Source organism: Centruroides vittatus, unplaced genomic scaffold (genome assembly GCF_030686945.1).
Source record: "Centruroides vittatus isolate TY-2023 unplaced genomic scaffold, ASM3068694v2 contig_2696, whole genome shotgun sequence".
NCBI lineage: Eukaryota > Metazoa > Arthropoda > Arachnida > Scorpiones > Buthidae > Centruroides > Centruroides vittatus.
This window is the reverse complement of record NW_027121716.1, coordinates 1,177,867-1,190,559: the sequence shown is the minus strand read 5'-3', so window position 1 is coordinate 1,190,559 and position 12,693 is coordinate 1,177,867. Positions and strand designations below refer to the sequence as shown.

General features: G+C 33.1%; 1 protein-coding gene across 6 annotated transcripts in view; it reads right to left on the bottom strand.

The window, feature by feature from the left end:
* LOC136971740 (potassium voltage-gated channel subfamily H member 6-like) overlaps nt 1-12,693 on the bottom strand; it is a 151,353-nt gene that overhangs the window by 16,221 nt on the left and 122,439 nt on the right. For all 6 annotated transcript variants that reach the window (XM_067266235.1, XM_067266237.1, XM_067266236.1 and 3 more), the window contains 2 exons: nt 11,086-11,371; nt 1,104-1,421 (listed from right to left, as the gene is read on the bottom strand). In XM_067266235.1, the coding sequence (XP_067122336.1) occupies nt 1,104-1,421; nt 11,086-11,371 (604 nt within the window). The remainder of the gene's footprint in view (nt 1-1,103; nt 1,422-11,085; nt 11,372-12,693) is intronic.

Here is a 12,693-nt window from a genome sequence, read left to right as displayed (position 1 = left end):
GTGCTGTATTGGTATTAATCTAGATGAAATTGTTGAATATATTCTATGATATAAACAAATTTCAAACAAAACACTTTTGGGAATGTATCTGCCATGTAAAAACAGAACTTTAAATTTTTATTTTTATATAGCTATGTATCTTTGGCTATTAGTTTTGGACTTATCACACAATCTTGACTTGGGAATTGGAGTGCTGTACATATTGAATCTGGAATTTATTAAAAAATGAGTAATCATTTATTATGATGTTGTCACAATGCAGGGCTGCAATTTTTAATTTATTTAATTTAAAATATATCCACTTCAAATTAGTACTCCTCTGTATATCATACTTGTCCTTTTCCATCAGGACTGCTGCCCTTAAGCTTTCCATATCTGGTCTTGAATTTCATTTATCTAACACCATTCTCGAGATTATGGAAAGACAGACAGATAGAGACACATGGACAGACTGAAAACAGTGGGATATTATACGTGTATAATTTTTTCAAATTGCAAGCCCAATAAAGAGAAAAAAAACCCCAAGTCAAGATTCCTAAAATGTGGTGTGATAAGTTCAAAACTAATGGCCAAAAGTATGTAGCTATATAAGAATAAAATACTTTTTTAATCTTAATGTCTTATATTTAGTAAAATAAAAAATGTTTATGAAATCTTATTTTAATATTTTAACATTTATATTAAATAAAGTAATGAATATAAATCATATCATTTATATTAATGAGAGTTAAATTTAAGGAATATTTTCTTATATTAAATTTCAATCTCAATAGATTTAATTAATTGTATTAAATGAGATGTATTTCATATTTTTGTGAATACTTTTTCAATAAGATGATGACTAATAAAATACAATGTGTCAGATATTTCTTTACATAAAAGCATTTACTGTCATTAAGTAATTCTTATACAAAACTATATTCATGCCATTGCTATAAGCAATAGAATCATACTGTAATACTTTAAAATTTCTCGAGTGATTTTTATTAATAATAAATTAATGAAGAATTTGTTCATTTAAATTGTTTAATATTACAATAGTCTCTTTATTATTTAGAATAAATAATTTTAATATAAACAAGAAATTTATTAATCAATCTTACCAATTGTGTATATCAAAACTGCGAAACACTGGCCTTAGAACTGCATTGTCTAATGTCAACGGTGTACTCTGTAGACTAACAGATCTTCGAAATCCTCTACCTCTATTAGGATCTCCAGGATGAAGTGTTATAGGTCTCGACATAGAAACAGCATCCAAAGGACTTTCTGAAGAAGACAGTGTGGATGAAGGAGTATTTTTGGACAAAGTAGGACACACAGGAACCCCCGGTATTGCTCCAACCTGAATAAGGTGAGTTAACAACTGCATGATAGTTTGGATGTCAGCAGTTAGTCTAGCTTCGACATTTTTCACTTGCCTAGAAATATTAAAATAATTAAGCATTAAAAATTAGCAAGTAATGAACAAAAGTAATTTTATTAATTAAATTTAAAAATCTTTACAACACTTCTATCAAAAGTTTTCTGTATAATAAAGATCTCCATGTTTCATTTAACATTAAAAAAAAATACTAGATCCAGAATCTTACATAAAACATATTTCAAGTGAATTAATTTCAATATATGCTAATGGATTGAGCTTTGTGAGATTAATCCCAATAACATATATTTACTATGATTTCCTGCTTATAATTTGCAAATTATGTATGGAGAAACCTTGAGTTTCAAATGCCATTCTATTCTTAATAAACCAAATTGTTTGAAAATTTTTAATGCCATATTTTCTCCGGTTGCCGTACGACAAATCAGTTGCCAAACAAGCTATTTGGCAAGAGCTGGCCACTAATTAGAGAGAGAGAGATTTTTTTCCCCATTGAATAATCATCATTTCCTCTGCTATGGGATCAGAGTCTTCCTTGTCTCGCCTAAGCACCACAAGGAAAATGTTCCTTTATTACATAATGTATGTTTGATTTATTGAGCTTAAGTCATACAATGATATATAGATACTTTACAAACAAAAGACGTTTTGCCATACAAACTTGTGACAACTACTGCAGCAAGTCGTTACGCTCGTTCCCCAACCCTTATGACAATAACTTACACGTGAAGGTTTCGAGTTCCTGCATTGGTTTGGTGTTTTGCATTATCATGTAAAGGTCTGCTAGATGTGTTAAGGACCTGTTGCTCCAATAGGTGCAGTTGCAAGAGACACAGTCAACTCCACTTCCTAACTTCTTGTGTTAATGGCTCGACCAATCAACAACCAGACACTATCAATTCAGAAGTTAGTGGCACTGTGATTACCTCACATCATTAGACATCATGACAGGAATCACTGATGATGATGCTATTCAAATTAGATTTCAATGCGTATGGGGTAAGATACTATTTCCATTTTTTGGTATGTGTCGTAATTGAATTTAAATCAAATTAATTAATAAAACCTGCATGAATTGGCATTTGTGTAATATAAATGACATCCATAAATCTGTGTTTAAAGGTGCTTAACTCAACTTAAATAACAAAAATTAGTATCTACATATACAGGGTGGGCCAGCGAAAACGAAACAGCAGAGTGTTCGTGTTCGTCCAAGCAAATCGCTCGGACAGGTCGATTTTATTCTTGAGGGGACATCTTTTGCAATAAAGTTTTTGCGATTCTGAATACAACAGAAACAAAAAAGTTTAAAAACTCATTTATTTTGTATTAACTAAACAAACATTTATTTCGAAAAAAATTGTTTGTTTAGTTAATATTCAGATTCGCAAAAACTTTATTGCAAAAGATGTCCCCTCGAAAATAAAATCGACCTGTCCGAGCGATTTTCTTGGATGAACACGAACACTCTGCCGTTTCGTTTTCGCTGGCCCACCCTGTATAAATGAAGATGTATGTTTGTTTGTTCACTATACCGTTTGTTCTTAGGCCATTCGACCAATTGCTACAAAACTCGGCAGCTACATTCACATACTTTAACTTAGAAATTAATTGATTTATAGAAATCGAATCAATATTTTAGGTGGGATGTAGAACATTATCTATCTACATTTGAGTTGCTGATTTACACATAGCACCATCCATTGGCAAAAAATTTAGATTAATAAAGTAAATATAATTTTTAAAAATATATAAGAATTATATCCTTTTTTATATTACAGTACTGTGACAATGATATAGTGCAAAATAGATGTGCTATATCATTACTGAGACAGGTAGCATGTAGCATTTACCTGCATGGAATAGAAAGTGTTACCCTGTGGAAGTCTAAGTATTTAATTTTTCACATCTAACAACTCGAGTTTTTTCATTTCTAAACAATAGTTTCTTAACTCCCAAAAGTGCCAAGTGGATAAAACCACTGAATGCCCGAACCCACACTAACTACCAGTTAGTGTGGGTTCGGGCATGGAGTGTTCTGGGTTTTCTTCACGTTAGTAACACCTAAATAGGGACCAACTTCACATAAAAGTCTTCCTGGGATGCATCTCCTCAGCAGATCGCTCATCCTGTGTCACATTGACTTAAGCAAATAAACTAAACTAGTTCTAACAAACATTTATTTATTGGGACATTGTCAGAATGCCAGGCTTTCTACATCCCACCCAAAATATAATTTGGGTGTAAGGAACTGAGTCCGAGCGTTATTTTTATTTTATTATTATTTTTCGTTTTATTATATTTTGTTTGGGGTTTATGTTTAGTTAGGACAAGGTTCCCCACCACTCTCTTAGTAACCAAAAAAAAAAGGAAGAAAAACCAACTCACGAAAGAATGAGCGCTGTAGGAAATCACGCACACTTGCGCTGCCCAGCGGAAATGAACAGTCCGCAGAAAAAATGGAGGGGGGAATCCCCACACTCACTAGAAAAGAAATACTTACTAAACCATCATAAAATATCCCAGAAAATTGTGCTAAATGCTTTGTAAACGGTTTATAAGATTTTGTCAGAGAATTGAAGCTGCCAGAAAGAAATTTGATGTTAGACAATTATGTATGTAAATAAGGGGAGTAACCTAGCTGAATTGTGACGTCACCTCATCGCATAAAACCAGCTTGCTAACTGAAGACGAACGAGGTGATTCCTGATCAAGGTGTACTGCTGAGTGAAACATTTGAGGCAAAGTCCAGATTGAAAGTTAGGCGATCCAAGGTGTTTAAAGAGGAATTCAATTTGACAATAGCGAAAGGATTGAAGAAACAGGTTCCTAGTATAGTGAGGTGATGGACAGGCATTTAGTTCGTAAGAGATTTTGTTCATAGTTCTTAAGTATTTGATTTGTCGAATTTTCAAAGGGGAATTAAGATTAAGTTAAGCTAAGTAGCTGAGTTTTATTGTCGGGTAGACTTGTTGATTTTCGTTAATAAATTTTGTTTTGGATTATAGACATTTGTACTGTAAGGAACCAAGTCCAAGCATTATTTTTATTTACTTTTATTTTTGCTTATTATTCTATTTTTTTGGGGGGGCTTATATTTTGTTAGGACGAAGGTTTCCCCACCATTCACCTTAGGAACTTAAAAATAGAAAAAAAAAACCCAACTCACCCACGAAAGAAAAGCGCCATAGACTCGCGCATACTTGCACTTCCCGAGCAGAAAAAAGTAAGTCCGCACCGAAAAAGAGGGGGGGAAGACCCCACAAGCACGAAGTAGGGACTCGCTAGACCTTAAAGAATAAAAACGTCCTGAAAAATTGTGGAAACGAATAGTGTAAAAGGTTAGCGAGTATTGTCAGAAAATAGGCTGCCAGACAAACGAAAAAAGTTTATTGTTAGCATTAAGTATGTAAATGAGGGGAGTGATCTCATTCAGAATTGTGACGTCACCTCACACTATAAATCCCGAGTCTCAAGTGAAGACGGAGAGGTGAATTCCTGATAGCAACGAGAGTTGGTGAGATTCATATCAGTGAACGAGAGAGGTGTCCGATAGGATCAAATAGTTCCAAGGCGATTTTGAAGTTATTCGAATTGTGGATTGACGATTATAGGAAGTCTTGAGAGTTTGAGGAAATAGGTTCCTAGTATATTGAGGTGACGGTTAGGATCCGTAATTTATAAGAATTATTGTTTATAAGTTAAGTCTTTGCTTTTGTCGGATTCCAAAGGGGAATAGAATTAAGTTAGAAATAGATTGAATTGAGTATTGTCGGGGTGATTCTTACTGAATTTCATTGAATAAATTATTGTTTGATTTTTACTAAATACTGTATATAGTTTATTGCTAGAAGATTAATTAAATATTTGATTTTGTTATTGACAAACCTTGTCATTATTTAATTTCGGTGCACGCTAACGCGAATCCGCGTAAAGTACCCGTTAGGGAACAGTTATTTCCGGCACACAGTAGTGTTGATAATCGTTGGAAGAGTCGGAAACTAAAACAGTACTTTACAACTGGCGCCCGAACAGGGACCCCGAAGGTTAATATTAGACTTTGTTGCTTTCTTTCGTTGACCTTGAATTTAGCTTTAGAGGAATAACACCTCGTAACCTCGTAGAAAAAAAAAATGGATGATAGTGCACCAGTCACCCGAGCCGAATATAACCAGTTGCAACAGCAGTTGTCAGTACTGTTGCAACAAGTGTCATCCTTGACGAACGCCGTGACTCATCTGACTTCATGTGTCACGTTGGGAACTGTAGAGCCTACAACACTGAACGTTACAAGTGCTGTACGGCCCGAAACTTCTACTCCGAGACAGGAAGTGCCTACATCTAATACATCGATGGTCTGGCTTCAGACTGCACTGCCGCCACCAGCCATCCAATTTAACGGTAGGTCAGCATTAACTGCTAACGATTTCTTGCAGGATCTCGAACAGCATTTCCTGGTGAACCAAATTCCGAACACTAGATGGGTAGATACTGCTGCTAGTTGTCTTCGCGGTAGCCCAGCAATGTGGTGGAAGAATGAAGGACGCCACCGAATCGGCAACAGTTGGCCGTTATTTAAACGATCCTTCCTGGATCTTTATGCTCCGTTAGCTGACGAAGTAGCTGTCGCTAAAGAACTATTTAGTCGACAATACACAGGAACCAGTAGTGTCGATAATCATTGGAAGAGTCGGAAACTAAAACAGTACTTTACAGTACATAGTTAAATTCGATTTACTAATTAAATATATTTGAAACTTTTTCTTTGACTTGATATTTGTCGTTATTCTTACTAATTTTTTCGATGCACACGTAAAAGCCTAGGCCTGGCTAACTAATCTTGAATCCGCGTAAAGTACCCGTTAGGTTAACGCAAGTTTTACCGGCCACAGTTAGTGTCAGTTTCCTGAGATACTAAAAATAGTATTTTACATGGGTTCACCATTTAATTGGATTCACCTGTTTGGGATCAGTTCTTTTAGTGGTGGTCTTGCCCTTGTACATTACACTGTTCCTGTTAACACTGGAGTCATGCAAATTATCTATCTAACTCAGTTTAGGGAAAAATTTTGAATTGAAGTAACATGACTTCCTGTCTAGACTGGAAGTTCTTATATAGTTAATCTGGACCTCCTGCCCTAAGCTTTCCACATCTGGTCTTGACTTTCATCTATCTAACTCCTTTCTCGAGATTAAGGAAGGACAGATAGATAGGTAACAACAGTGAGAATTTATAGGTCTACAATTTTTCAAATTGCAGCCAAATAATTTTTTCATAAATGCAATATTTACCAGAGTACACTTCCTGCACAGTTTATGCATTCTGTTGCCAAAATTTAAACACTATTATCACATAAAAAAATTATGTAAACATGCAAGAATAATTTCTTTTATCTAAATGAGTCATATGAAATCTTTTGGATGTTAAGGTTAGCAACTTTAATCATGTGCAGAGCCATCACAACTAGGGATTGCAATTGCTGGATCCCTCATCCAGCAATCCAGCTGGATCCAGCGCATTCTTCGGCCTGCTGGATCCAGCACTGCGGATCCGCAAATACTTAATTAACTTTCTAAATAATTGCGCAAAAGTCTACATCCCACCCAAAATATAATTTGGGTGTAAAGAACTGAGTCCGAGCGTTATTTTTATTTTATTATTATTTTTCATTGTCGCATTGCCGCTTTGCTAACTACTAGACTGCTACTAATTACTTACTCACTACTTTACTATAATTAAATTACTTATAAATAAACTATACCTTAATCAATCCAGCAAAATTTAATAAAATAATAACGTATTCAATCGCTTTTAACGATCTTCCTCAGTTACAAAAAAATACAACATTAACTATAGAACATAAAATGTGTTTGGAATAAATATAAAAAGAATAGTGCTTAATTACATCCCGTTTTTTTTAAAACAAGATACATAGATGTACTGCCAGGTCTGATAATTTTTGTATTATATACTGACGTAATCCCACTGTTTTCAAACTTTTAAGAAATGATAAAAAGAAAGAGGATCGGAATTCAACAACGGGTATATATTCGGTGCCTTTACACAACCAACGTTTCAATTCCAAGCTTGTTTATGTGGGTGCAACAATGTGCAGTTTAAAACAAAGGCTCAAGAGCACAAATATACAATCAGTAAGAACCTTGACAGCATTGCTCTGGCATCATATGCAAGACAGAAGGATGTTAACATCCAATGGGATCAAGCGGCAATTATAAAAACAACGACGAATAAACAAATGGTCAAACATCTTGAGAGATTGGAAATCTGCAAGGCGCACATGACAACTGGTTGTATAAACCATATTATGGACAATGCTGGTTTCATTGGATCTTATATACAGGGTGTTTTTTTTTTTAAACTGACGGTACTCAGAGACATCTGTAGAGCAATCTAACAGCCGGACTGTCACCAAATTTGGGAGAGTGACTAAAGACGACATGGGAAAGAGATTCCACGAAGAAAATAGTAGTACCCAAATTTGCCGGTAGGGGTGGATTTGGCGCTGTTGTAGCAAAACAGCTAAGAATCTGCATAAAATCCAGCTGCAATTAACAAACACATGAATGAATAATCAGACAGAGGTTTCAGTGTAATAATGAAAGTTTAATTAATCAGCAAATAACCTTCTCCCTTCTTCAATGTGATCACCGTCCTGCTGGACATTGAGCATTGCATCCTGAACACCATGTCCTCTATGGCCGAACATAACATGTCCACAGGAATGTTCATCACAGTTCGAGAAAGTTGTCCTTCAAAGTCATCAAGTGTGGGACACTACCAAGATAGACCTTGGACTTTAAGTAACCCCACAGGAAAAAGTAACATGGGGTTAGATCCAGGGAGCGAGGTGGCCATGCAAGTGGAAAAAAGCGACTGATGACCCTTTCTTCAGTGAAGTGCTGGTAGCTTTTTCACTACAACAGCGCTAAATCCTCCTCTACCGGTGAATTTAGGTACTACTTTTTTTCTTTGCAGAATCTCTTTTCCATGTCATCCTTAGTCACTCTCCCAAATTTGGCGACAGTCTGGCTGTTAGATTGCTCTACAGATGTTTCTGAGTACCGTCAGTTTAAAAAAACCACCCTGTATATAGTTTTTCCACTATTTATTTTGTTTATTTATCTATATTTTGTCCGTTTGGGCGTTTTCTGTTAATTTTTATATTTATTCCGAACACATTTTATGTTCTATATTTAATGTTCTATTTTTTTGTAACCAAGGAAGATCGTTAAAAACGATTGAAAACGTTATTATTTTATTAAATTTTGCTGGATTGATAAAGATGTAGTTTAACTTATAAATATGTACTGGAAGTAGAATAAGTATATAAAACTAACTACAGACTAATATGTAGAGCCTATATATGAAAACTGGTAAGACTGATAGCCACTTAGCCACTGATTATCCGTCCTTAATTATAATAATATATTAATATAAATTAATCAGTAGAATTACCTTTGCTATTATTTAACTTAAAGATTATAATTATAATCTAACTAAACATTTAATGTAAAGTAAATTATCTCTATCTCAAGTGTTAAACCGAAACCAAAGTTAAGTTTACTACCTAAATGTGTAAGAAGTTTTACTGATTTATAGTGACCAGTCTAAATAAAAAAAGCTTCTTAAGTATTTTTTTAAAATGTTTTATTTCATTAAAAAAAAAACATAAATTGCAGGATAGATAGATAACACTTTATTGTACCAAAAATACATGGAAAGATTTCAATCCAGCAAAAATCCAGCTGGATTCAAAACACTGCTGGATTGCAATCCCTAATCACAACCTATCCAATATGGATCACTTTACTAACTAATACTGGTCAACTATTAATATTTGAAGTCATTGGAATGTGTGGGAAAAAACTTGTTTGTCTTGATTGATTTAGTTATATTTCATCCAGGCAGAATTGAGTGTCTATTTATAACACTTTTTTGTAAAGTGATGGCTTCAGTTTCAGTTAGTGGTGATAGTATTATATGTATTAAAAGCAAGATGTTCTATCTATATCTTTATCCATTTTATATATTATATTGCATTTTTATGCATGAAATTCAACTAAAAAAGGTAAAAAGAAGGCTTTGTTTTGTGGGTCAGGAACAGATTAATTCATTTTATATTGTTTCATATGGGAAAATTTGTTTTGCTTTGAGAACAAATTGAGTTTCAAAACTGAGGTTTGACTGTGTTAAAAATAAAAAGCCTTCTGACTTCAATGATTTGAATGGGCTGCAGGGCTTGGCCATGGGAGATGCAGCAGGTAAAAGGCACCAGAGCTCTGAGCTGTAAATGGAAACCCAGAAAGAAAGGAAAGAAGTGAACATTTTTAATAAAGTTATTGGTTAAACTTAATTTCATTTTATAAACTTAATATAAACTATTTGTGCTAAATGCCAAACCAGCAGTGTATAAAGCATGGTAAACTTATCTTGATTCTGAATTCAATTAAATTTTCTTCCAGTTTATTAATATAAAATTCAGGAAAATATTTTCTAAATTCAGGATTCTTTATAAATAAATAATGTGAAGTAATTATTTTTTCCTCCTTATGGTTGCAGATATTATTATATAAAAATAATTTATCCTGTTAATAAGATGTCTTACTATAAATCTTACTTTATTAATTCAGAGTTTCTTAAAAGATATTATTATTTTTTTTAATTAACAGTTTTAACTAATTAAAAATTTTAGTATGCAAAATGGATCAGATAATTGTTAATTAATAATCAATGTGTTAAGTAAATGTGGCAAAACAACTCTTTGTTCCATGTCACTATCACAATAACATCAACATTAACTAATATTACTTTGAAATGATAACAAATTAATGAAAAAGGTTTTCTTGAACCAAAACTATAGTACAAAACATCAGCAGTCTAACCACCTATGTTTAGAAAAATTTATTTTATATTAATTATTAATAGTTATCCAAACTTGTTTGAATAATCTAGAAGTGAATATGATAACTATAAAATACTTGGGGTTGGTATTCATGTGTATACAATGATTTGTTAACAGAAATGAAACAGAAAAAGCAATATTTTAATGCTTGAGAGAGCAACTTCTAAACTGCATGCCGGTAATTATATTACTTTCAATAGCTGCCCCAGAGGGGTGGAGTATATGGTAGGGAGGGTTATATGAAGGTTTTATTTTTCTTTTTGTAATTTTCTGTGGGATACTATCAATACTAATCTATAAACCTGTTAAAATAATCTGTTTGGTAAACAAATGGTTTATATTTGTTTTCTATTTATCAATTTTCACTCTGGTTCACCTGTTTAGGATCTGCTCAATTTTTTTTAATTAAAATTAATTTATGGCAAATTAATTACAGTAAAAAAGTAAAAATAGCAAAAGTAAAATGTACTGTACATATATAAAATGCAGCTTCTCCATATTTTTATAATTTATGTAATGACTGCATTTTTAATTCACAAACCATTCTAAATAATTTCTCAAACTGTTTAATATAAAATTATTTTTTTTTTAGTGTTTAAAATTCATTCATTATTGAATACTAAAGAATTGATGAAGATATAGTAAGAAGACAAATTATTTTTTAAAAACTAATGCTTATTTAATATTAGTAACTTACAAAATTAATTGGTCCGTCTTGAAAATTAAATCAGTAAATTTGTTTGAATGTCCATCTATAAAATAAAATAATATATTTACCTACTAAGATGTTCCAATTTTATTTCCAATGTTTGATTATGGGTTCCAGAGGATGGTAGAGGAAATGGGGGTTGATGAGGTGATGTTGAAACATCTCCAGCACTTTGACCAGTAGGGGAAGTGGATGATAATGGGATTGTGATACTAGAGCTGGATCTAGGAGGTGTTCTTGTTGAAGTGACTAAGCGTCCTGGTCCAGACCTTGGTCGTGGTCCTTCTTCATTATCTGGGACGGTTTGGGAAGTTGGTATGGCATGTGTTGAAATAGGAGAGGATATTTCTGATACTGAATATTGGGAAGGATAGAAATTGTAAATATATAAGATTACAATTATATATAAAGAATAATATAAAGAAAATTTTAAATTCAGATACCCTAATGCACTGTATGTACATAACAGTTACACCAATGACTAAAATAGTGAAGAAAAACTTCCTAATTATATCATCTTAAATTCAGAAATGTCATAAATGGGATATTTGTAAAATTATTTATCAAATAACTTTTCTATATAAAATTTAATTATTATTTATATTTTAGTTAGTTATTTTTGTTCTATATTATAAAATTGTTTATCACATTTAATATTTATGTTTACTGTATTTTCATGTCTATAACTTGCTGTAACAAATAACCTGCTCCATCATACAGACTGTGCCTTTGGGAGTAGCCATTACTCCCAAATTACAGCCATTACAGCCACAGATATGAGTTCATAATCACAATTTAAAATTGGCATATAACACACCCCATTGTATAACCTATACCTCCTTTTCAACTGACTTTTAAACACACAACTGCAGGTTATATGCAAGAAAATACAGTAAATTTGAAAAATAATTTATAAATTATTTCATTATTTTACTTTTTAAAAAATATCTATAACAATATGAAAATCATATAAGTAATTTTATGTTAATTTTCAGTAAATCATCTAAATTAATAAATCATTTTTTATAAACTTTGAAGACTCGATATTTTTCATTTGAAAAATGCTAACATGAAATTTATTTTATTTAAATGATGATGAATAAGTATTTAATAATTGTTCATCATCATCATAATGAATCCTGTTCTACTTTAAGTGTGTACTGTATATATATATAATATTAATATGAATGAAAGGAAGAAATGGAAGAATCAACGGCTACTACTCCCACTGAGACAGTGAACGGCAGGCGAGGACCCGCTCAATGTCCCCTTTCTGATCCCGCACTGGTCACCCTATTTGAGTGTCCTGTGTGTTATGAACACATGTCGCCTCCGATGTATCAGTGCCCGGCGGCTCATATGATCTGTTCTAGATGCAAGGAGCTGGTACAATGGTGTCCGACTTGCCGTGGGGAAATGGGTAACCATCAAAATCTTTCCTTGGAAAAATTGGCCGAAATCGTGGCTTTACCCTGTAAGTATAGGGACAACGAGTGTAAAGAATCCTATATCCTAAGAGCACTTTCTTAGGATATAGGATTCTTTACACTCGAGCGAGAGGCTCACAAAAGAGGATGCTCCTTCAAAACCTGTTCATGTCCTGCTATGGACGATTTCTGTCCATGGGAAGGGAGCCACCAACAGATAGTCCCTCATTTAATGGAAGGTCATTCTCC